General features: G+C 40.2%; 2 protein-coding genes and 1 long non-coding RNA gene across 5 annotated transcripts in view; 1 reads left to right on the forward strand and 2 right to left on the reverse strand.

Moving 5' to 3' along the window:
• Window positions 1-5,307: 5,307 nt before the first annotated feature.
• On the forward strand, window positions 5,308-7,748 carry LOC143739106 (uncharacterized). Its single transcript, XR_013204135.1, has 3 exons — window positions 5,308-5,378; window positions 6,937-6,985; window positions 7,670-7,748. It is a non-coding gene; the product is annotated as an uncharacterized LOC143739106 (long non-coding RNA).
• On the reverse strand, window positions 7,489-11,125 carry LOC143739104 (E3 ubiquitin-protein ligase RNF19A-like). Of its 2 annotated transcripts, none has more exons than XM_077231267.1 (3): window positions 10,664-11,125; window positions 9,102-9,155; window positions 7,489-8,140 (listed from the first exon to the last, which is right to left on the reverse strand). In XM_077231267.1, the coding sequence occupies exons 2-3, from the start codon at window positions 9,114-9,116 to the stop codon at window positions 7,664-7,666; spliced, it is 492 nt and encodes a 163-aa protein (XP_077087382.1). In that variant the 5' UTR covers window positions 9,117-9,155; window positions 10,664-11,125; the 3' UTR covers window positions 7,489-7,663. The 2 variants fall into 2 exon arrangements, with proteins under 2 accessions (XP_077087382.1, XP_077087383.1); XM_077231268.1 differs by lacking the exon at window positions 10,664-11,125 and adding an exon at window positions 10,444-10,467.
• An 84-nt stretch (window positions 11,126-11,209) lies between these two features.
• The window catches only part of LOC143739105 (E3 ubiquitin-protein ligase RNF144A-like), an 80,732-nt gene continuing 65,143 nt past the window's right edge, over window positions 11,210-26,798 (reverse strand). Inside the window, exons 1-3 of one of the 2 annotated variants that reach the window (XM_077231269.1) lie at window positions 12,659-12,791; window positions 12,310-12,368; window positions 11,210-11,958 (exon numbers count right to left, since the gene is read on the reverse strand). In XM_077231269.1, the coding sequence (XP_077087384.1) occupies window positions 11,494-11,958; window positions 12,310-12,324 (480 nt within the window). In that variant the 5' untranslated portion in view covers window positions 12,325-12,368; window positions 12,659-12,791 and the 3' untranslated portion in view covers window positions 11,210-11,493. Of the gene's footprint in view, window positions 11,959-12,309; window positions 12,369-12,658; window positions 12,792-26,798 lie in introns of those variants that run through there. The other variant, XM_077231270.1, reaches the window with a different exon arrangement.

Genomic DNA, 26,798 nt, shown 5'->3' on the forward strand with positions numbered 1-26,798 from the left:
CAATTAAATGCTGTTTGGTTTGCTAATAAGGGTTTTGTGGTGACCCAAGTGAAACTGAGAAATAGGAAGCAGGGTTTTGAAGTCTTCTTCAAACCACTTCTCATTCTGGCCTTTCCACTGCAATCCTAGACACCTGGGGTGCTTCTCAATATCCCTCCTCGTCTCCTCGCTCCTCTTTCCTCCATCCTATGACCCGGAAACCAATCGAGCTCAGCCATCTTGAAGGACATCTCAATTCTCTAATTGCACCGCGAGGAGTCGAGGAGTGAGGAGTGAGGAGGCTTTCAGAGGAGTTATGAGCGAGGATACACAGCTGTATCCTATGCGGAAGTGTTTTATTGACTAAACGTGACGCACGTGTACATTCTCCTCCCCCTTCACATCGGTCACAATAATTTGAATTTATACTTTACCCTTGCTGTTTTTATAAACCACACATCTCACATATTTCAAAAGGGTATCTTGCTTTATTATTATTCATTATGAATTTCTTAAATAAACAAACTTCAACAACATAAGGGCAGATCCTTTGAGCGCTGCTGATGACGCTATCAAGTGATCAAGTATTCCAATGTATAAAAAAGCTTTCATTCGATTCCTCCGTCCTCATTTTCTTTCCTTGCGTCCTTCCCTCACAACCTATAGGGGGAGGAGCTGAGACGCTAGGAAAGGAAGCGAGGAAAGGAAACGAGGATGCACAAATAAGAAATGAGAAGCACCCCTGATCTCTGATTGCAGGCTTGGTCTGGTCAGCTGACCAACCACTTCCTCACCTGACTCATGTGCCATCTGTGTTTAAAGGTGGACCTGGGGTGAAGTGTCACACAACATGTACCAGGCTGTCTCTCTCTCTGCCTCTATCCATTGCTCAGCAGGCAGAAAGCAGATTACAAGCTCTGCCTTCATTAGCCCTGGCCATAATAACTGCCAAATAACGTGAGGCTTAATCAATCTTAATCTTAATCAACCTTATCTCTTTACACAATCATCGCTGTGTATCTATTGACTTGTGAGAAGTCTTTTCTTCTTAGATTTTTTGTATTTCTTCAACTTTTAATCCATGTCTTTAGTATTCTGTATTAATTCTGTTTAACTTTCCTCTCTACCCCTTTCTTTTTTTCTTTGGATCTTTAACCAGCACTGAAATACCTCAGGATTACAGCGGATTGCACGAGACCTTGCTGTCAGACTCACGTTACTCCCGTGTTTGATTCATTTACTGTCTGTAATATTGGATAACTGGTACACCACAGCAAATTTTATGCACGGCATAACAGCACAATAGTTTCATCAGCTAACGGAATGTCAAATTTTTGGTCCCAATACAAACTGCTTAAATATTTCACTTGTAGTATTTAAATATGTAAATCTAGTGAACAAAGCTAATTTAATAGGACAATATGGTTATGTCAGCTCCATGTATACATGCCATCTCATAGAGCTTTTAAATCTAGATATTCCTCGTTACTAATAAGATTTGTTAAGGCTGCTTTTACATTCAAAGGGGATGTCCTGTTATATACTGTAAATGCGCCTATGCTATAATTATAGCTGATCATTGTCTGCTGGAAATTACTGCTTGAATCTCATGATCTGAACATCATATTTTGTGTCTTTCTGATAAATATTAAGCTGCATATACAAAATTAGAATCGAAAAAAATTTAAATAAAAAAAAATGGAAAGTTTTTCTGTCTAGCTGCTAATAACCTCCTATGTATAGCCAATGATGTATTAAAACACATATGTAGTACATTCAAGTTGATATATAACATGGTGATGTCACATTCTTTTAGCATTTGCAGTAAAGTTTTCCTCAACACTGCCTATTGTATAGCATTTGTACCGGGATATGTATAAAGTAAGTAATGCATTAGTTTAAGTGACTGAACATATTAAAACATTGTAGTGAATGGACACCTGTAATAGAAAACAATATTTCTTCACCACAAAGAATTTTATATTTGAATGTTAGTGAATGTTAGCATAGTTGGCAATTGACATCTTTTGTAAATTGATACAGGCAGTTGACATTTAACTAAGTAGACCCAATAAAATTAAATAGTCTAAACTACTTTTTTGGCTGATAAGAAAACAAAATAGAGAAATAAAACAATGCATATATTATATTAAACAAAATTATTTAACAAACTCTGCTTATACAAAGTTCAAAAAAGCCAAAGCATCTCTAATGATGTTGTAACAACCTAAGATTACTTGGCATCCCTCAGGGAAGTCCTATAATTCTTTAAGAATCCAGGACTACTCAAGAAAATTTAACATTGAAAACTACTTTTACTCTTAATAAAGGATTGTTTAATAGAGGAGCAAAAGATTGGCTAACCTGGTGTGTGTGGCTAATTGAGAGCCATGATGAGTGCTCGTTCCATTAGAACACAGAGAGTCTGGGAAGAGCCAGCGGGAGACCAGAACTGCTCTCCCAGAGAGGTGGATGTAGATGAAAAAATCCAATTTAAAAATGTAAAAGTCCAAATTGAAGGTGGAGAAAAGAAAAATATTCCATGTGAAAACAAATAGAAGAGCAGTCTTTAAAAAAATGTCTTTGAAAATAATTGTATAAAAAGTGTAAAGTCAAAATCCACCTTTCTCTTTTTACAATGGATAGTTGATTTTTGGTTTGTGGTCCCCGGAGGTTGAAGGCCCTCTATTAAACTGAGTCCTGCCCCAGTCTGGAGAGCCTAATGGGGGAGGCCACTGGAACAAGAGCCTCTCTGAGTCCTGGGTCTTAGTGGGAACACTAAGATTTACTGACAGAGAGAGAAAAAGAGAAAGAGAGAGAGAGGTAGCGCGGGACAAGGAATGAGCAGAGGAGAAAGGAGGGGCAGGCCGGGAATCTAAGAGGTTACTTCTTAACCCTCTTTAGCCTATAATCCACACATACATGGCAAAAGGCATTTTGTCTCCTCAGTGAATGTGAGCTTGTGGCTAGAAATATATTGATTGACATTTTGAAGTAAATTGAAATATTCTCCAAACTTATAATTATATATACTCACACTCTCAGTCACACCATTAGTTTGGTGTAAATTTTTACAATAGTTACTTAAATAAATGAATGGTATTTGGCTGGTTATGTCCTCAGTATGGCAGCCACATTGTTTAGGTCACAGATTTTGTTCAGCAACTGACATTGTACTATTGATTTATTTTTTGGGCAACATATTTAGAGACAAAAATATTCATGTCTTTGTGACAGTAAAAGAATATCAAGTAAACACAATTAACAGAAAAGCGAACAATTTGAAGATCACACACAGCACAACTTCTGCAAGACGTTTAAGATGATGGTGTTAAACAATTAGTGTAACACGTCCTCATGTTACATTAAAAAATCCCAAGTGTCAGTGTGTCCCTCTTTCTTGCTCGTCCTCCTTTCTTCTTGATCTTTCTTGAGTTTATAATCTTGGCTAGGAATGCCCAACAGGTGAAATGAGATTTGAGTTCCCAGGAAGCCCTAAGCTACGATACCTTTGTTCATTGTGACATTTATGTCTTATAGCACAACACTATTACACTCTTCTTATTATAGTTTGCTTTGACATAAAAATTACTTTTATTATTATTATTACTCAGCCTGATATTTGAAGGTCAGACATAGAAGCGCTTAAAGGCTTCCTGGAAAAGACCTGGATAAAATGGTACAAGGTCAGCAAGCTCTTATTATGAGAAGCTGTTAAAAAATTAAATGGAAGGATGGAGATATATGAAACAAGAGAGAGGGACCTGAGAAGGAGTCATTCAGAGCTTGTGGAGTGGTAAGCGCTTTAAGGTCAAAGCCTATGAAGATTAAATCCTGACTATATCCTTGAGCAGTCCTCCAAAACTGGAGCAGTGCTTGGGACTTTATACAAACTGATTTATACAAATTAGTTTGACCAAAATATTAAATATTGATTTGTAAAATAGAAATGGCCCAAGGCAATAAAACGATTAAATTTGAAAATCACATAATAGCGGCTTAGGTTTCTATTTCAAATAAATGCTTGTTTGAATTTTGTATTCATGAAAGAAATCTGAAATCTTATAAAATTATACAGACCCCAAACTTTTGAATGGTGTATGTTTTGGACCATTCTTTTCCCTCAAAGTAAAGTAATGGTTTGGTCTGTTTTTGAATGTGTCATGGTTCACCTGTCACATCTGCACTACACTTCCCATCATCCTCTCTGGCTCCCACCTGCACTCACTCCATAAGCACCCACACCTGTCAGAAATCACCCTCATCTGCTCCACACAACAAAAGCCTGCATCACACACATGTGCACATTATCATTGTCTGGTCTCAACTAGGACTAAGGCGGGCATACACTGTGCGAATTTCGTCCGATTTTGAGCCGAATTCTAACTCGTGCGACTCTTTTTCGGGTCGGGACGATTTTCAGCTTTGTCGTGCGTCGTTTGTCGTGCAGTGTTCGTGCAGTGTACAAGGGGAAACGAGAGGCGATTAACCTCTCCCGATCGGCAATCGGATGGTCGGATGAATTTCTGGCATGTCAGAAATTTTGGTCGCTCCTCGTGAATATATCGCACAGTTGAAGCAGAGCTACGAACCGATCGCCCTAAACTCAGTGTTTTTTCCCTCACTGCGCCTGCGCGAAAACAGAAGTTTAAGCATTTCAATCTGAAAAAAAAAAAACGAACAGAGGGAAGTCTTTAAGTTCTGTAGTTCAAACTAGCTACAAATTACTGTTGCTTATCTACAGTTTGTCCAGTTATTACCCACGTCTTCCAAGCTGCGATGTAGCACCGTGCCTCTTTTATTAATTTGTCAAAAAATTTTTTTGAAATAAACCTGTTTTTAATTTTCATTGATGACTAATTATTCCAGTGTTCGGACATATTTTATGATTCCTCGAGGAGTAGGCTTCTATTTAATATTTTATTATCCTCAGCGCGCATTGCGGTGATGTGCTGTGAAATTATTGCGTGGCAAATTAATTATAATAGCAGATCAATTTAATAATAAAATTAGCCTTCCCTAATACAATAATACTAATAACAATTTAATACATAAATTGGAAGTGCTAAATCATCTTGATAGCTGATACTTGTTTTGACAATATCTCTGGATAGGCTATATGATATCGTCTACCAACCCAACACGGGGGGTTATCGCACATATTTCACACGTATAGTGTGAGCAGTCAAGTCGAAGCTCGACGTTCGGACCGTATAGTGTGAGCACATAAATCCTGAGCTTTGGCTTTACGTCGCATGCGATTTACTCGTTCAGTGTGAGTAGATACCTTGCTGAAATCGCACAGACATCGCACAGTGTATGCCCGCCTTACCCAAGTTGTGCATATGTGTCCAGTCTCAAAGAAACAGCTCATGAAGTCAGTACTCAGCAACATACTGGTGTGTAGTGGTGCAACCTACCTGTGTTCCATTGCTTCTTCATCTTCATGGTTGTTTTCTACCTGCAATGTATTTACCATCTACCTGTGTAAATGAAGACTTTAGAAGAGAGTTTATTGTTACTCTCTACTTCTAGGAGTCTGTTTCCTGACAGAATGTTGCCGTCTATCACTTGATCCAGTTTAATCTTTCCTTCCCTTTTACTGGCCCCATTAATGCTCCTAACAGAGAGAGGACCTCCATGCGTCCACTGGCAATATTGGCTTACCTTTGACCACAGCCCGATAAACACTATGTGGTCGGCTCACATTAATCAGAGTGCTGTCAGAGCACTGGAAACAAAGTTCACCTTTTGACCCAACATGCTGTGTTGAACAGAGAAAGAAAAAACGCATGTATCATTTGTCTTACTCCATTCATTCACATTTTTTAAAAACATTTTTCAGTGCAAAAGGGAGTGTTACAGCACAAGTGTCTTGATCAAGGTCATAACCGTGTCAAGAGGTTGAGGAGACAAACACAAACCTTTAAGGCTTTCACTCGGTCATGACTGTTTCCTGCCCTATACTTTTAACTTGTTGCTGGTTGGAGCAAGTAACTGTCTGATCTCACTAGCACTTGGCCTGCTTGTCTCACGCTAGCTCATGATTGATAGGAGTCCATTTTAAGATAATCAGATTAGTCAGATTTGGTTGTGCTGAGCTTCAACCGGCAAGCCTATTACCTCCAATCAGTGAGATGAGGTGGGGGATACAGGTAGCCTCATACATTGTCTAAAAGAATTATGTCAATGTTTGAATAATTATTCAAAGAATTATTAGCACATTAACGTAGTAAGACTGTTAACGTTTTATAAATTATTAAACTGACGAAGTGTATAAATGCTCAAATACAGCAAAAATGTGTATGCACTATTTGTGTAAAACTGCAGTAATGTTTAAAAAAAATAGCTCACCCAACAATGAAAATCCTGCTATTATTTACTCATCCTCATGTCCTTCGAAACCGGTAGCCTATACATTTATTTCTTCTGTGGAACACAAAAGCAGTTTTTTTTTTTCATGGCAGAAGGTTATGAAGAATGTGTTTTTACATTGTAATGAGCTGCATTTTAATAGTTTTATGATGTCTTATCTCATGCTCGTGCTCATGTCTCAAGTTTTTTGTAGCGTCTTGGGCATGACACTGTTCTCTAAAAACACCGCAATCAAGTTCAACTTTTAAAAACGCATCTCTAGACCTTGCAGGCTTTTTTCATTTCACAACGCTTTGTTTTGCATTTTTAAACAAAAACGTGTTCTTTTGTGATTGGGCCCTAAGCTGCTTTTCCATACGATTAAAGTGATGCAGCAACCACAGCTGTCAAGCAAAAGATTTCTAATGAATAACAACTTAAATGTATTTTTGTTCCTTAAAAGCACAATAAAAAAAAAGTCAAGGACTGACATGTGGATGAGTATTTTCATATTTGGGTGAATGATGTAGGGTATATCTACATGGCATAGCAAAGCAAGTCATTTCAGAGCTGCTATGCTGATAACTAAGCTTTATCATGCAGATGTGCAGGATGGATCCTGATGCAGCCAAGAAAACCTGTGGCATTCCAGGTAGGCTAAAAATCACTGGTCATGTTAACCCATATTGCTGACCTTCTGAACCTCAACCAACACACCTAATATGAACTTGTAAACCAGTGAGCAGGAGAATGGCAACAATTTTGTAAAAAATTTGAATTTCAGAAGATGCTTCTGTGTTTATAAATTTAGCCCAACAAAAAGACTGTAATCAGATCCCCGAAAACCAAGCAGGCCAGGCAACCCTGTTTTTACAAGTATTTTACAAATATGTTTTTGTAAGTATCTTAAAAAGCTTTCAGTAAACTCTAAGGCCTATGTTTAAATTGACTGACAAAGGTCTCTAGACAATTATCTCTACAAATCAATGTCCTGCAACATACTTGGGTCCTAAAGGCATACATAATATTACAAAGATTCTAAAATTGGTGTATAAACAAAGATTTTAAAAAGATGTTTGATATTAATATGCAGTTAGCATTTCAGATTTAAAAAAAAAAGATAATCTGAATCACTTCTAAATAATCCAGGGTACATTCATTTAACAGTGTTTTTTATTTACCTGTTTCTAAACATGTACAAGAATAGAAAATTTTACAATAACATGTTTACAGTATTCCTTAAGTATCAGAATAGGCCTTAACTGGGTTTTTTTCATTAGGTATGATTTCAGCGTTGTCATTCATCTTTTCTGTGTTCAAAACTTTCTTGTTACAGTCCCAAAACTGTAAGACTCTCCTTGTTGTCCACCACTCTACATGGATTTACATCATCTTGAAAGAAGGGCAGTCTATGGGTAAGCAGTGCAAAGGCTTCAAAATGTATTTGCCCGAAGCACATTTGACGCAGGCAACGGAAGCAGAAGTGTCTACCACAATGAGGGCAGACAATGTTGGGACAGCCTACTCCGTTGTGTGTAAGCAGGGCCTTGCAACCTGGACAGGCCCTAAAGTATGGACATCCTCTCACCGAGCTTTGTGGGTCACTGATTTTTGTGTCGCTGAGGAGAGCAGCACGGAGAGCACAGTTCGGCAGCATGCAGGATTTGGTGGTCGAAGAGTCGTGTGGCCATTCTCTCTGACATGCCAAGCAAAACTGAAACACGCACCGCTTCGATTTAGAGCAAGACCTGCAGACCGCACACTGACCATCCAGAATGCCAATATCAGACTGCTGACAAATGGGACACTGGGAAAGAGGGAAGGAATTTGTGGGATTTGGTCACACGAATAAATAAATAGGGGCCCTACTTCACAGATTCCATTAACTTGCTATTCCACTTAATTTTTTTTTTTTTACAGAATCCAGCTAAATATTTATTTGAGTGAACATTTGCACAATATTTACAACTTCCATAAATGTTTTTTTTTAAACTTTAGAAATTTACATAAATCAAGAGGCAGTTAAGATTTTGTCTGAACAAACAGTTTTTGATAACTGTACAAAGCTACCCAACTATGTAGGGCTCTGGACACACCAGATGATAAAACAAACAAAAAAACTTTAAAAAAATAAATATATAAGGCACACACAATGACCCGTGAAATATGAAGCCTTATTGACGTAATTGAAGGTGTAATTACATTCTGAGGGGTAAATAAAGTATTTCCCCCAATGTACTTAAATGTAACTGAATTAAAGGAATAAAACTAGTACAAGTATTTTTCTTTGAAAGTAGGCCTACTTCAAGTACAATTACCTTAATAATGCTAATCAAGTACAGTATGGGAGTACAATGTCTAATGTACTTTACAACCCAAATCTGAAGCATTGACCCCGGCATAGTTACATCATAAGCTTATTCATTCAACTACAAACCAAAACTGCAACAACAAAAAAAATGCATTAAGGCTAATCCTACTAGTTGCCTTAGAAGTACATTTTCACAATTTTCACATCTAAAATAAACCTAAAATGATAGCTATAGCTCAATGACCCTAAAAGTTTTAACCCAGGAAGGCTCCTCTAGACACTTATCAGTGGAAAACTGCGTCACAGTTAATCAGACCCCTTGACATAGTGTGCTAAATGAAGTCTAAGAGCTTAATTATCCTCCTATACTACTTTGTCAGAACAAGTGCCTAAAAATAGCGTGTACAAAATGTCTGACGTCATGATGGATATCAGAGCTCTCACACGGTCAATCTACCTTTGGAATGTTCATGGCTCAAATCCTCCTGGACCACATTCACATATGACAAACCTGAGAGAGAGAGAGAGCGAGAGAGCGAGAGAGCGAGAGAGCGAGAGAGAGAGAGAGAGAGAGAGAGAGAGAGAGAGTAAACGAGGGTCAGCGGATTAGAAAGAAAAAAGGTAAGACAAAGGTATTGAGAACTGTGCTGGCAGGGAAACTGAGGACACTGACACACAGACATTAGGGGAGAGTGGGATAAGATGAGCCATTTTTAACTTACGTGGTCCTCAAGAAAAGAAATAATTAGGCAGGAGTACAATGACAATTGTAAGAAAGGATGAGAATACATTATGACAAAGGGTTCTAAAAAATATGGCTCAACTTACCCCATATTAGGGGGTAAGTTGATCCGAGTCAGTGGGTATTGCACCATCTGGGTGTAAACTGACCAACTGAATCTGAATCAAACCCATGTGAAATTTTAAAGATAATTTATTTCTTTAAAAAACTAATTTAATAACCAAATTTACTGTTATAAATAGTCATTTATTTTCTTAAAGCTAACTTAAACAACATAAAACCAACGAAATGAAGTTGAAATTTCAATATCTTTAATTGTTTGCATTTCTGAAACAATAAGTTGAAGACCAAAGTTCTAACCTTCCCAAAAACAGACTAAACAGAGAGCTTGAGTATAACTAAATAAAAGAACATAATTAGAATGAATGAATAAATGGCGCTGAAACTAATAAACATTTTAGTCAAAAGGTTCATGGCATGATAGTTTTTCCTGCAATGTCGGACATGTTAGGCCATTGGGGACTACAGGTGGAAAGATATATAATTAAGCATCTTTTGGTTCTTATCAGAGAAGTTTATTTGATTGTTCCCATCAAATAAACTAAAACTAAAAAAAACAAAAACATAAACTGAAGTAGTTGCGTAATATTACATTGAAATTATACCAGTTTATACTTAAGATATTGAACTTAAATTTACAGTGCCCTATGGCGGGGTAAGTTAAAACGCTGGCTCAATTTAACCCACAGCATTTGACTTACTTTGCCCCATAGCTGCCATTTTGGACAACTAGCTTTCTTACCAATTCAGGCTAATATTTAGCAAAACGATTTGTGTGATTTTATACATTGCTAAATCACCAATATAGATCAAAAATATGTTTTAGATGTGGACAAATTTGCTTTAATGTAACAGCCATTACATCTGTTATGCTAAAATTTTACTTTGACAAGCAAAAAACAGTTTTTAAAGTAAATGGGTGTCTGACAGAAATCATGAGTGGTTCCAAAATATAAAACTGTACGGTTGCTAAGATAAAGTGGGTGGGTCAACTTACCCACTAGCTCATCTTACCCCACACCCCCCCTACACCACGAATGATCAACCACAAGAAAATATACTAAGTGCACCAGAATAACATCAAAGGTGTAAAATAACAGGCGCTTCAAACATAATTTTTTTCCTACAAGTCTGAATTCTATTCAGTCACTCCTGCAATAGGATATAAGCCTATTAGAAGAGCAAACAACTAGAAGTAAAATTAAATCAGTACGTACCGGTGACTCACAGTGTTCTGTCCACTTCTTTGTGCGTAGAGACACAAAACGTTTCTGTTTATTTCCTGTAAGCTAAAAGGGGAATACCAACAGACCTGCTTCTTTCACTTTCAGTTTTTATACAGAGAATAAAATAGATTCAAAAGATACCATATTGACAGTCTTCAAAAAAACTACTTTCATCTGAGAAAGATATAAGCCTGTAATTGTTGTTGTTTGGCTGTTTGTTTGTTTGTTTTTCTTGAAAATACTATTAATTTAAAAGTTGCCAGCGGATGTTTGGTGATATGGGTTTATAGCGACAGCTGCTGACCAGAGAAGGAAAGTTCTGGCTCTGTCCCTTTATATTCTGGCTCTGATCACTCATCAATGCTGTTATTATGAATTTGTTTTACTGCATCTTAATCCTCTTTACCATAATCTAAATATGTTCTGTGGAAATTTTCCATTCTCGAAAAATGTCAAGATTCACTGCAGCTTTTACAACAAATCTGCAAGATACTCTTGTTGCCTATTCAAATAATGAAATGAAATTACATGCAGAAGTTTATAAAATGACAAATTTAATATGAATTCTTCAGTTCCAAAATGTTTCTCTTCATTCTCTTAAACAATTATTTGAATCATCATGATTATAATTTGATTTATTTCTGCACCTCTGGCTTACAAAGAAAAGAGAAAAACAGAGCTTTTTGGAGTAAAAATGTATTCTCTTTGGAAAATAAAATACAGTATTCTCTCTTTTCCTTTCTCATTATTAAATCAATCAAATTTAAATGAAAATGTTATTTTTAGTAGTTTATCCTCAGAGTTATCCCGTTTATCCACTACTACAGTTCTAGATGTCGAAGGATCTCAGTGTTATCCAGTATCACACAGGGCTCCGGATCATCATCATCGTCGTCATCATAGTCTTCATCGTCATAGCTTTCAGTGTCATAGCATTCTGGGCGCAGGCAGCGAAAGCAGAACTCCTCGTTGCAGTGTGGACAAATTATGTTAGGGCACCCCTCACCGTTGTGTGTTAGTAGAGCATGACATCCAGGACAGGCCCTGAAGTACGGGCATCCGTTCACCGAACTTTGCGGTTCACTGATCAGTTTCACGCTTAGGAGGGCAGCACGGAGAGCACAGTTCGGCAGCATGCAGGAGTTGGTGGTCGAAACATTGGGAGGCCATTCCCTCTGACATGCCCAGCAGAACTGAAACACGCACCGCTTCACTTTAGAACAAGACCTGCAGACCGCACGCTGACCATCCAGCTTTCTGATATCAGACTGCTGACAATTGGGACACTAAAAAGTCAGACAAACAGTGAACATTAGTCCTTCAGTGACCCTTTTCTGCAGGATACATCATTATGTATCCTGCAGCAAAAAAAAAAAGAGGCAAATTTGTGTCTAAAAGTTATTTATTATAATATCTATTGAAGTGTTAAATAAAATTCACTGTATAAGTGCATAACTTGACTAACAACATATTGCGGTACATATTATGGCTTTTTTGGAAAAATATTTTTACACTCAATACAGACCCCTTGAGTGCACTAAATAAAAATGTCTTCCTTGAGGATTATGTTATAATGAGGGCAGATTGTACAAAACCATGGAAATAAAATAAAAATGAAATGAAAATAAAAGCGTTACCTTTGGACTGTTCATGTTTTAAGTTGTCCTATTCCACATCCATAGATAGACTGAGAAACCTGTGAACAATACAGAGAAATACTGGTAATTTAGAGTAAATTAAAAGTTGTTTAATCCACTTGAGAATAACACATGCATATTCAACACAGTCACAGTTTTCAAATCAGTCAGGAAAGGGCCAGTTAGTCAACGCCTAATTCTTAATACAACGAGACACTTATTCATTCCAAGTGTACGAGTCATAAATGTACAAATGTCAATTTCCTCTGAACTGACTGTTCACAATGATAACCGAACATGTAGAGAGTGAAGTTACAATAAACAAAAACATTAAAAAGCAAACAAATACCTTCTTCACTGGCCGATCATAAGCACGTCTTTGCCTGAACCGGTATGTTCCTGCTTGTAATCACAGCTTGAATGAAGGGGAATACCAAAGAACCACATAACTTTCACTTTGTCTTTACTCGCTAATGTCAAGTACAACCTTATATGACCTTTTTCACTGCTTCCCAACTGATTATATGACAGGGTGGTATCATTTTAACTGACATTAGAGGTGAGTGCAAAATGTATTGTCTGTTCAGGTTACAAACTGTCACTTATGGGACAGAATGGCGTTCACTGATTAAAAAAAAGGTGATATCATCTGCATTTAGCATTTAGATATAATAACGTTTTAGTTAGGCTATAGGTACCGTAATTGTTACTTAGTCACAAATATTTTAATATTCCCATCTTAAAAATAATTAATATTATCATTTTTAGATTACAGCAGTGTATTTTTTTTAAAGGATTAAAGGAAAATAAATGTCTTAAACCTTGAAGTTTTATTAATAAAGTAAAGGCATAGAACCAGTTTATTTGTAGTGCATTGACAATATTTTTTATATAATTAGTTTATTAAAAAGACAAAAAGACTTTGAGATGTTTGGTGATTGTACCTGAATTAATTTGATTTCTCAGATCAATATATTTGTTTTCCTTCAAATTTTAATTAACATTAACTTTATTCTCATCTGAATTATAAAAACATTTTCTATATAAAATATTCTACATTGATTAAAAAAGAAAATCAAATGTGTTTTTAATGGTAGTATTGTGTAACTTAAAAATAAACAGATTAGTGCTCTGTTTGAGGACAAGAAATGAAAACCAATGCAATATGATGAATGTACAAAAGATGGCACCGACAGACTGTTTTTAAATGGGTTGGATAAATAGTTAAGATAACAGCTGTCATGACCACGCAGGCAGTCTGCAAGCTCTGTTAACATGGGAGCCGAAATAAAAACGGACACGCCACATAGCTGAGACGCCATGCAGCCAGTGCGCCAGTTTAACCACGTGACAGCCATAGCGGCGACATCAAAGCGTGTCGCAATGCTCTGCACCACGGGTTCCGCCGGGTTCACACCGGACGCTGAAGCGACGCGGAAGCGGCGCGGAACGGAGGCCGCTTCCTTTCGCGCCCATGTAAACCTATGGTGTCGTTCACACCAGACACGGAGCGCCGCGGCGCAGCCGGCACACGCCGTGAAGCGCCAGTTTCGGCGTCTGGTCTATTTTTTTCGCGAGCCGCGAGTGATCCATTCCGCGTCAATTCCGGCAGGAAGTACACCAAGAAACACTCGACCATCCGGTCAATTGTCAAAATATAAGCAATTTTCAAATGAAAATACCCTATCCACCTGTTTCCGGGGGCGCTACTGTAAAAAATAAAGTGGGTGCAACTTCCGGTCAATTTTCATTATGTGCTGCAGGATATCTCCATTGTTACACTGTAAAACAAACATTAAAGAAGTATTTTTATCTTGTCTGTCTCATTAAAAGTCTGTCCATAATTATAAAGTTGATTTGTGTACGGTTGTAAAAATTTCTTATAACAGCTTAAAATGCTAAGACAACTACAAGTAAACCATTATAGTTTATTTTAACTATAGGGGGGGGGGGGGGGGGGGGGTATTAAATTATATTTAATTAATATATTAAAAAATATTTAACACAAAATAGATTTTTGTCAGCCACTATATGAAAAAAGGTAACACTTTATTTCGATGGTTCACTATAGACATTCTACTAACTTTAAGTAACTACATGTCAACTAGCTCAGAGTATTAATAGACTGCTGGGTTAGGGTTAATAGATTAACATGGTTGCAGTTACCTATAGTCAGTAAAATGTCTAAAGTGGTCCATCAAAATAAAGTGTTACCTTTTTCCATATAGTGGCTGACAAAAATCTATTTTGTGTTAAATATTTTCACATTAGCTTTATATAATTTAATTGGAAAAAAGATTATTGTTTAAAGCTCCAGTAGGTAACTTTTGTAAACAAATATTTGTTAAAACTGCCATTATGTCCTGAAAGTAGAATATGAGACAGATAAACTGTGAAAAAAATCAAGCTCCTCTGGCTCCTCCCTGTGGTCCTATTGCCATTTGCAGAAATACACCACTCCCGGTCAGAAACAACCAATCAGAGCCAGGAGAAATGTCTTAGCAGTGTCAATCACGCTCGTGTACGCGCTGATCACCCCTCTCTTGCACAGCGCGAGCGTGTACCATCGTTCGTGACTCTCCTGTTCGAACTCGTTCATCCAAATGAACGAATCTTTTTTCGAGTCATTTTGTTCATTCAACGAACGAAATGACTCGAAAAAATATTTGTTCATTTTGATGAACGAGTTCGAACAGGATCACGAACGTGCATCACAGAACAGAGCAAGGCGAGCATTTGTGCTTATAAAACTTAAAGTTTTTTATTTATTTTTGAAATAACCGTTCGTTTCACTAGATAAGACCCTTTTTCATCGTCTGGTATCGTTTAAAGCCCTTTGAAGCTGCACTGAAACTGTCATTTGGTCCTTGAAACGTTTGTGTCCTATTGAAGTCCATTATATGGAGAAAAAGCCTGGAATGTTTTCATCAAAAACCTTCATTTCTTTTCGACTGAAGAAAGAAAGACATGGACATCTTGGATGACATGGGGTGAGTAAATTATCAGCAAAAGTTTTTCTAAAAGTGAACTAATCCTTTAACGTTATCTTACTAGCTATTTATAACTTATAGAAAGAGTGCAACGTTATAAAGTTACATGTATTGCAAAATACATAATGATTTGAGGACAAAGTTTGTAGTCAAAGTATGGGAAGGCCATAGTCAATGTAAAGCATATTGTTGATGTTTCGTCCCTATTAGTGAATGTTCCATAACTGTTTATAATCCGCCGTCATCGGTGGTCCTGCTTACTAGCCTGCGCGTTCACGGCAGGCTTCGCTGTGGGGGAGGAGCTGTGGAGGGAGGGCTGTACCGCAGCAGAGAGCAAGGGGGTTGGACCTGTAAGTTGTGCTTGTTCAAATTTTCAGGCTAAGTCAACATTTTCTCAAAACTCCCTACTGCAACTTTAAGTTGCATTTCTATTTTTATAAATAAAAACAATGTACAAACACATATCTCAAAACACCATAAATATATAGAATAATTCTAGTCACTTACATTGTACTCTTGGATGAGGTCATCATCTTTTTCGCCCAGATAACAGATCAAGCAACGGAGGACAACGTCTCTCATCATGTCGATGTTTTTATCGAGATTCTGATGTGACAAAAGTTTGTAAATTAGCATCACCCAAAATTAATGAAAAATGTTCATATGTTATGAAAGTAACTTACCTGCAGCATGGGATCAATAGATAGCTCCGTAGTGTCCGACGTTTGAGCCATTCCTTCGCACACTGCTTGATTTTTTCCCCATCGGACTTCAGTAAATGGCTGCTGACCTTTCCCACCATCTTTTCCGACATGAAGAATACACTTTACGAGTGTTAATCGAGCTTGATAGCCGCTATCAGATGAAGATGCGCTGCTCACTGTACGTCCTCCATGTTTACATGTGCGTAGTGATATTGGTTTGATTTTGGCTCTGACCCACTTACATTTTCGATGCTGATTGGTTGAAAATCTAGCTAAACAGTTTTATATCTCAATACGCAGTCAATATAGTGCGCCAATAAATTACACTTTTCACATTAACTGCAGGATAATGCGTGGAGAACTTTTTGATTGGATACCTTTTGTTAACGTTGAACATACAGGTCCTTCTCAAAAAATTAGCATATTATGATAAAGTTCATTATTTTCCATAATGTAATGATAAAAATTAAACTTTCATATATTTTAGATTCATTGCACACCAACTGAAATATTTCAGGTCTTTTATTGTTTTAATACTGATTATTTTGGCATACAGCTCATGAAAACCCAAAATTCCTATCTCAAAAAATTAGCATATTATGAAAAGGTTCTCTAAACGAGCTATTAACCTTATCATCTGAATCAACTAATTAACTCTAAACACCTGCAAAAGATTCCTGAGGCTTTTAAAAACTCCCAGCCTGTTTCATTACTCAAAACCGCAATCATGGGTAAGACTGCTGACCTGACTGCTGTCCAGAAGGCCATCATTGACACCCTCAAGCAAGAGGGTAAGACACAGAAAGAAATTTCTGAACAAATAGGCTGTTCCCAGAGTGCTGTATCAAGACACCTCAGTGGGAAGTCTGTGGGAAGGAAAAAGTGTTGCAAAAAACGCTGCACAACGAGAAGAGGTGACCGGACCCTGAGGAAGATTGTGGAGAATCACCGATTCCAGACCTTGGGGGACCTGCGGAAGCAGTGGACTGAGTCTGGAGTAGAAACATCCAGAGCCACCGTGCACAGGCGTGTGCAGGAAATGGGCTACAGGTGCCGCATTCCTCAGGTCAAGCCACTTTTGAACCAGAAACAGCGGTAGAAGCGCCTGACCTGGGCTACAGAGAAGCAGCACTGGACTGTTGCTCAATGGTCCAAAGTACTTTTTTCGGATGAAAGCAAATTTTGCATGTCATTCGGAAATCAAGCTGCCAGAGTCTGGAGGTAGACTGGGGAGAAGGAAAAGCCAAATGCCTGAAGTCCAGTGTCAAGTACCCACAGTCAGCTGCTGGTGTTGGTCCACTGTGTTTTATCAAGGGCAGGGTCAATGCAGCTAGCTATCAGGAGATTTTGGAGCACTTCATGCTTCCATCTGCTGAAAAGCTTTATGGAGATGTAGATTTCATTTTTCAGCATGACCTGGCACCTGCTCACAGTGCCAAAACCACTGGTAAATGGTTTACTGACCATGGTATTACTGTGCCCAATTGGCCTGCCAACTCTCCTGACCTGAACCCCATAGAGAATCTGTGGGATATTGTTAAGAGAAAGTTGAGAGACGAAAGACCCAACACTCTGGATGAGCTTAAGGCCGCTATCGAAGCATCCTGGGCCTCCATAACACCTCAGCAGTGCCACAGGCTGATTGCCTCCATGCCACGCCGCATTGAAGCAGTCATTTCTGCAAAAGGATTCCCGACCAAGTATTGAGTGCATAACTGAACATAATTATTTGAAGGGTGACTTTTTTTGTATTAAAAAAAACACTTATTTTATTGGTCGGATGAAATATGCTAATTTTTTTAGATAGGAATTTTGGGTTTACATGAGCTGTATGCCAAAATCATCAGTATTAAAACAATAAAAGACCTGAAATATTTCAGTTGGTGTGCAATGAATCTAAAATATATGAAAGTTTAATTTTAATCATTAAATTATGGAAAATAATGAACTTTATCACAATATGCTAATTTTTTGAGAAGGACCTGTATTGAGCAAAAGAAAATGTAGTGCCCCGTTTGTCGGAACGAAACTGAACGATACAGCTCACGTACTGCGGCCTAAAGGCCTCATTATGCTTCTGCGTCAACTCAACGGCGTAGCTACGCCGTCATTCCTAGGACGCTATATACAGGTCCTTCTCAAAAAATTTGCATATTGTGATAAAGTTCATTATTTTCCATAATATAATGATAAAAATTAAACTTTCATATATTTTAGATTCATTGCACACCAACTGAAATATTTCAAGTCTTTTATTGTTTTAATACTGATGATTTTGGCATACAGCTCATGAAAACCCAAAATTCCTATCTCAAAAAATTAGCATATTTCATCCGACCAATAAAAGAAGTCTTTTTAATACAAAAAAAAGTCAACCTTCAAATAATTATGTTCAGTTATGCACTCAATACTTGGTCGGGAATCCTTTTGCAGAAATGACTGCTTCAATGCGGCGTGGCATGGAGGCAATCAGCCTGTGGCACTAATGAGGTGTTATGGAGGCCCAGGATGCTTCGATAGCGGCCTTAAACTCATCCAGAGTGTTGGGTCTTGCGTCTCTCAACTTTCTCTTCACAATATCCCACAGATTCTCTATGGGGTTCAGGTCAGGACAGTTGGCAGGCCAATTGGGCACAGTAATACCATGGTCAGTAAACCATTTACCAGTGGTTTTGGCACTGTGAGCAGGTGCCGGGTCGTGCTGAAAAATGAAATCTTCATCTCCATAAAGCTTTTCAGCAGATGGAAGTATGAAGTGCTCCAAAATCTCCTGATAGCTAGCTGCATTGATCCTGCCCTTGATAAAACACAGTGGACCAACACCAGCAGCTGACAAGGCACCGCAGACCATCACTGACTGTGGGTACTTGACACCAGATTTCAGGCATTTTGGCATTTCCTTCTCCCCAGTCTTCCTCCAGACTCTGGCACCTTGATTTCCGAATGACATGCAAAATTTGCTTTCATCCGAAAAAAGTACTTTGGACTGTTTTTAAATGGGTTGGATAAATAGTTAAGATAACAGCTGTCAAGACTCACGAATGTTTCCCTTGCGTGTCGCGTGAAAAATATGCGTCGGTTCTATTTCTAGCATGCACGCGTTTTCCAATAAATAAGTACAAATAAGTACACTCGCCGAGTGGTTAGTAGTGTTCGTTGATGTTCCAAAACAAGTAGCGTAGCGAAATACAGTTTGTCGTGTTTTATTGCACGAGTTATTGCAATGAGTCCTCCAACAGAAATCATGCGATTTTTAAAAATGGCAAATAAAACACGACAAACTGTATTTCGCTACACTACTTGTTTTGGAACATCAACGAACACCACTAACCACTCGGCGAGTTGCACAGTTTTGAAAACGAACGTTAAGGGTTGTTTTAACGACATGTTTGTGCATGCCATAGACAGCCACTCTGAAGCGGTCAGAGGCGATTCTAAAAGAGTCAAAAAGTCGAGACAGAACCCATTGTCAAAATTTCTGTGTCCACCACTCTAGTTCATTCAAAACAAACTAGAAAATAGACTCAAAGACTTATCCTTTAATTGCACATTACCGCATAAGTGATGCGCAGGGATGATAATAAACTAGGGTATTAGTTTGACAAACTGATTGCACAAATAATTTCTATGAGAAGCAATAATCACATACAGTACAAAGAAAAAACGTTTGTGTGTGTGTGTGTAATAATGAATTGTTGTGTGTGCAATAATGAAGTTTTGCTGATGTCTTGTAGACTGATGTTATGATATTCACTGCACAAATACTTTTTACACTCATCTAGTAATTATACTTTCCAAGTTAAAAGTTTAGATTTTAGGCCACTCATCAGTAGATGTCGCTGTAAAGTTACAAACCTTATTAAAACTAATATCAGTCTATAAACCATGTCAAAAATGACACGAGAAAAATTGATTTTGCATGAGGTACATTTAAAATTAAAACAAAACTGACACGATTGCTTACCATTTTAAATGCCTGTGTGGGGCAAATTTCAGGACCATTGAAATTAGGTCTTCGATCTCACTGGCCTTAAGAGATTTGTAGGACTTCTGCATTGCCCCTAGATGTAGGAATAATATTATGTAAACATTGTAGCTATTTGAGGTATGGTATTATTTAAAATAATGTACATTGGGACCAGAACAATTTTCCAAAGTGCAAAAAAATTGGCTATTAGTATAAAAAATGACTGATAACTTGCCTATGATAATGTTGCAGATCTTTGTCTGTTGCAAGGGTAGTTTGCCTTTTTTCCCTTTAAGGCTGTAGGCACCCAAGACTTCATTTGATGCAACCTTGCGCAATATTTTGCGCAAGGTTGCACCTGGGTTTGGTCCCCCAAGGGACCGAAGGTAGTTCTTCTGTTTAAAAGAAAGAAAGACTGTTATTTAGAGCAGTGGGTCCCGAGGATTGGAGTTGAGAACCACTGCTCTTGTGCTCAACTGCACATTTTTGGTGTCTCCTTATTTAACACACCTGATTCAGATCACCAGCTCGTTAGGAGAGATTCCTTGATCTGAACTGAGTGCGTCAGATAAGAGAGACATACAAAATGTGCAGAGCAGTGGGTCCCGAGGGCTGGAGTTGAGAGCCACGGATTTAGAGGAAAAAAAGAATATGGCATCATGACAGCAGATGAAAGATTTTTGTTGTTGTTTGAATGTGAACCCATTTTCTTCTGAAACCACTCTACTTTGTATTCATTTAAAAACTATAATTCCATTAATGCAAATGTGGCCGAACGGCTACCAGCAAGACAGGAGTCAGGCTAAACTACAGAAAGAATTAGGCTATTGATATAATTTTGGTTATCGATTACGCCATCTAGTGACTTGCACCCTAAAAATATATTACAAGCCACCGGCTTTTATGTACTCGAAGCACACAGGTCCGTTATCAGCGAGTAACTGGGCAGAGTGATGGGTTCTAAAAAAATACACTTTATTCAACAAACTTCAGACATATTATAAAAATCACCCCTTCAATGGAGCATTATGCAAAATACTCAATTGCAACTGGACACACAAAAATGGAAAAAAAAGGAAATAATCGAAAAGCTAAATGTCCATAAACAGCAACGGTAAATCACCACAAGAGAACAAATCAAAATAGCACATACATTCCAAACACATTCATCAACACAACCATACAGTGCTGAAGGACATCCACCTCGGGCATCCCCGGCTTGAAGTGACCTCCAAAGAAAGCAAAACAAGCTCACTCAATACTCTCACCACACCACACCAGTGAAATACAGCACTCTCACGTGAACGGAAGACCCCACTACCACAGCCCTAGGACACCCACGTAAGTGGCCCTCAGCTCCTGCATGGAATTACAAAGAATAAACAGACAATACAATATCCAACTTCTCGTCACTGTCAAAATAATACAAAACAAATTAATTAGGTTGAGATGGAACAGTCAGCGGGCTTCCGTGCCCCAAAACCCAGCATTCCCAAAATAACAAAATCATACAAAAAAAGGAAAATAATAAATCACATTACTGAATCTACAAAAACACAAAAATAAAAACTCACGGAACTCACGGATCACACCACCACAACAAAAAGCAGCAATATAAGTCAAGCTATGCAATAAATAAATTAAATGAAAAACACAAACAACAGAACTGCAAATCAATTCTTAAAAAAAGAAACTAGACAATTAAATTCACTATGGCATTTCTAGACAAACAAACACCATCCAGGTTGACTGAAAACACACACACAAAGGAAAGAACACACAATCGTAAAATCCCGGCGAGACAACAGCGCCGACCGGGCTGCTCACTCTACTGCCAGATATTGCAGCATGTGATGTCCAGCCTATCCAATACAAAGATTTTAAGAGTCCGGATATGGTCAAATCCATTCTAATGGCAGAAATACTCAATACATACCACGGATGACGATTTCCCTTACGTAGATGAACTGCAGCCGGTGTACAGACGCCACTAAACGGCAACGCCACAGAACACTGCAATGATACATACTATAAGCGCACATACACCAACCCCGAACCCACGTGAACGCCACTCACCTGAATAGACAACTGGCCAACCCCAGACCAGCTGCTCGTCAAGTGGTCCAACTGATTCGCATACTACCAGCCTGTACCAGCGCCAACAAAGAATATTTATTGTCATATCCCCAGCAAACAGATCAAACGCAAAAACTTACGCATACCTTTTCTGCAGCAGCACGTCGAGCCGGAATGATAACCAACCGATAGGGCGGGTGTTACAACCGATCGCATCACCCTACTGGCACAGCCCATTTAAATACGCACTTCCTCATTTGATATACCCAATGGGTGATCTCTACGTCACCCACACGCTAAATTCTTCCCCCACCTTTTGCATCGTCGACCCGACGGTGGGGAAAAGTTTTTAAACTCAAGGTCTAAATAAGGCGGAAACACTGCCTGTTTTCCCAAGGACCCCAGGGGCCCCAGCGTCCGCCACCACCGCCCTAGGGAGCCGATAAAGATTGGGGTTCTGCCCCGCTGTAGCTCGTGTTGTACGCCGCACTTCTCGGTCTGTACTCTGGCTCGGTAATGCAATCACCGGTACAACTGGAAGGCCTAACCCTGTAGTAACACCAGCCCCATCCAGTCCAGAGGATATCACGCCTTCCTGCACTGATCCACCCACTCTAAGGGGTGAAGCACTGCCTACTTGGGCTGTATTGACCTGTGGGGCATGCGACACAACAACCCATATGTCTTCCTCCTCATCCCCGGACTGCTCCTCATACTCGGTCATGAGACTACCGGAGAATGAGTCAGAAGAAGGATGTTCCACACGAGGGTCCCTACACCCGCAAACCTTCAACAATGAACGATGCACCCGTTTTACCTTCCCGAGATCATCTCTTGGGGCAATGGTATAAACCGTACCATTTTCACTGGGGGCCTGGATAACCCGGTACACTACAGAACTCCAATGGTCCTGGATCTTCTGCCGACCCCTGGTGCGGGGTGGTATTATAACAAAATAACATCTGCGGCAAGCAGGAGACCCAGTCACGCTTCCTGGAAATAGGCAAGGTGCGCAAGAGGTTATGAAGAGTCCGATTAAACCTCTCGCACTGACCATTTCCAGCGGGGTGATTTGGAGTCGTTCGAGATTTTTCAACTTCATAAAGGCTACAGAGCTGACGTATAAGAGCCGACTCGAAGTTCCGACCCTGATCGGAATGAATCCGAGCCGGCACCCCAAATCTAAAGAACCACTCAGCCACCAGCACCTGAGCTACAGTTTCTGCCCGCTGATTTCTTGTGGGCATGGCTAGAGTGTATTTACTAAATACATCGGTCATGACCAGGACATTTCCATGTCCTGACCGGGCTGGTTCCAACACTGTAAAATCAATGGCCACCATTTCGTTGGGTCTTGCAGCCAACACATGACCCATAAACCCCCGCGCTAATGGCTGAGTATCTTTAGCTACCTGACAGTGCTTACATGTCCGACACCATTCCACCACCGCTGATGACATCCATGGCCAGTAGCATCTTTGGCGTACCATGTTGCTGATGGAGCTGGGTGAGGACCTCAGCCCTCAAAGCGGCTGGTAAAACCAGCTGTAAATTTTCCTCACCTCCATCAGGGTGGAACACCCTACGGTACAGTACCCCATTCCGCTTCACTAGTCGGTCTTTCTGGTGCAATAGAATCTTATTTGGTCTAGAGAGCTGTTGCTGCTCTTCTCCAGCCAATTGTGCCTCTTGGCCCCAACACCTAAACACCACTTGAATATCGGGGTCCTCTTCTTGCAACACACGCAAATCAGTACCCACATAACCCGGCAAAACTGTGATAGCGGCAAGGCAAACAGGTGCCGTTAGCTCTACCTTAGTGGCTGTTCTTACTAGTGCTGGGATACAACTCCCCACTGTCAGCTGTTCCCCTTCCACACTCCACGTCAGGTTTTGCCTAGAAAGTGCATCAGCGTTCTGGTTACTACGACCAGAACGATACCTAACCTCAAAAGTCAAACGGCGCTGTTCCGTTGCCCCCAACTTAGCAGAAGTAAGGTGACTGAAGGGGTTGTTGTTGGTGAACACTACACACCGGTTTCCCAGCAGGTATTCTCGAAATTTTTCAGCCATGGCCCACTTGAGCGCAAGAAACTCCAACTTCATAGAGCTATAATTGCTCATGTTGCGCTCAGTGGGCCTAAGGCTACGGCTGGCATAAGCCACTGGTCGTACCCTCCCCTCCTGTTCCTGAGATAAAACCGCACCCAACCCTGCATGGCTAGCGTCCACCTCAAGGATAAAGGGGAGAGAAAAATCAGCGTAAGCCAGCACTGGAGTTCTAGTAAGCTTACGCTTCAGCCCCTCAAAACTCGCCTGACTCTTCTCCGTCCATGCCTCGCCCAACCCTTGCGTCGCTCGCTTTCCAGGCCCCACTCTAGTACACTCCGCCACCAACCTATGTAGAGGGGCTGCCAACTTGGCAAAACCCTCCACAAACCGGCGATAGTAACTGGCAAAACCTAAGAATGAACGAAGCTCGGCCACAGTTCCTGGCCTCTGCCACCTTGCCACAGCCTCAATTTTACCGGGGTCCGTAGAAACCCCTGCGGCTGATATTACATGCCCTAAATACTTCACCTCTCGATGAAAGAAAGCACACTTTGACAACTTGACCTTCAGCCCCTCACGTTCCAAACGACTCAGCACCACTTCCAGACGTTCTACATGCTGGGCGACGGATGAGAAAAACACCACCACATCATCCAGATACAGAAGCAATGATTGATACTGCTGGTCCCCGAACAACCTCTCCATTAAACGTTGGAAAGTGATCGGGGCGTTACAGAGGCCGAAGGGCATACGGTTCCACTCGAACAATCCAAACGGAGTACAAAAGGCAGTCTTTGGACGATCCCGTTCCATGACAGGGACCTGATTGTACCCACTGGCCAAGTCCAGCGTGGAAAACCAACAGGCCCCTGCCAGAGAATCCAGGGTCTCCTCAATACGGGGCAAAGGGAAAGCGTCCTTCCTGGACTTTGCATTCAACTGACGGTAGTCCGAGCACATGCGGAGACTACCATCCTTCTTTTTGACCAATACAATAGGTGATGCATAAGGACTACAGCTTTCCCTTATAACCCTTGCCTCCAACAGCTGATTAATATGGGACTTGACTACCTCGTACTCCGTTGGGGGAACCCGGCGATGGCATTGACGGATCGGGGTGTCATCTTCGAGAGGTATCTCGTGCGAGATCAGATCAGTGCAACCTAGATCCCCATCATGACTAGAAAACACAGAACTAAAACGGTGGAGCAATGCCCTTACTTGGCCTTGATCCATAACGGGCAAACTGGATAAGTCCCCTGCCTCTATCCGCTCCTGTATCCCCAAGCCATCCTCGACACCTTGCGAGTTAACAGTAGCCACCATCGATGGCACCTCCGTAATCCCCGCCGGCCAGCTCACAACATAAACGCCAAACAAGGTACCTATAACAGAACGAGGGTAAAGCATTACATCGACAACCCCAACATTCACCATTGGCACATACACCGTCCCTCTCACCACCTGTACCAAGGATGAAGGAGCCAACAGCCCAGCAGGAAGCCCAGACTAAGGGGGCTCAAAAAATACTACTTGGTCAGCATACTGGCCTGAACATGTGGCTGGAAACAAACTTCATAGTACCCCCGGGTATACAACATGACTGGCGACCCCGCAATCTCACCCTACCTTCATGATCTTCCCCAAGCGAGGTGGTGGCGAGGTGGTTTCCTGTTTCAATGCTTGAAACAGGAAACAAGGGGCTTCAGACACCTCAGGCAAATCAAAGAGGGCAGGGCCATGGTGTCCAAAGAGCCCCTGATAACACCGGCTTAGGATATTCATCCCCAAAACACCCGGAGCTTGGTCACGTAACCCATCAGGAGGATCTTGGACAACAAGAACCCTGCACCCCAAGACCAATCGCCCACATAATACGATATCCAACTCCATATATATATTTTTTTATTTTTTTTAATTTTTTTTTTAATTTAGTTGCTTGTTTATGTGTTATGTGTTTGACTATGTACAGCTGTACAGTATGTTCTTATTTATTCCTGTAGCCTCTTGGCCAGGTCATGTTTGTAAATGAGAAGTGGTTCTCAAACAGTTTACCTGGATAAATACAGGTTAAATAAAATAAAAATAAAAATATACCCGATTTAAGGAATTGGGAGGCCATTGGCCGCGCGAAGCTGCAGCCATTGACAAGACTGCAACTTCTCTCTACCCCATGGCTCAAAGTGCTGCAGGAAACAACTTTCTGTGATGGTACATACTATAGACCCCGTATCTATTAGACACGACACTGAAACACCTCCGATTGAAACAACGAGATGAGGGCATGACGACATTAGACGAGATCTTGACACTGGACCATTTAATTCTGAGCCGATAAATTCCCCACCCGAGCCTTGACTCTGTGGCTCGGGGGGAATTAGTTTCCCGACGGACCAGAAGGAGGGGGCTGGCTATTCCAAACTACTGATGAGCCTGAGGCAATGGAAGGTTGAGTGCAAGGGAAACCCGCGCCCCATCACACTCCCTGGCAAAATGGCCAGGTCTCTGACACCTTCGACATATCACCGGTGCCCTATGAGGCGAATGACCACGTATTTCGGGCGACGTAGCTGGGCCACAGTTTGAACGAGCTGGGTTATCTGTTCTTATTGCGACCTTAGCATCTCCCTTAACTCTTTCATTTCTGAGTTTTGTGAGAGACTTCTAACTTCCACATGCGGTTCCCCCTGAACCCCATAC

Source organism: Siphateles boraxobius, unplaced genomic scaffold (assembly GCF_051911475.1).
Source record: "Siphateles boraxobius isolate OS27281-9 unplaced genomic scaffold, OSU_SipBor_1 16, whole genome shotgun sequence".
Classification (NCBI taxonomy): domain Eukaryota; kingdom Metazoa; phylum Chordata; class Actinopteri; order Cypriniformes; family Leuciscidae; genus Siphateles; species Siphateles boraxobius.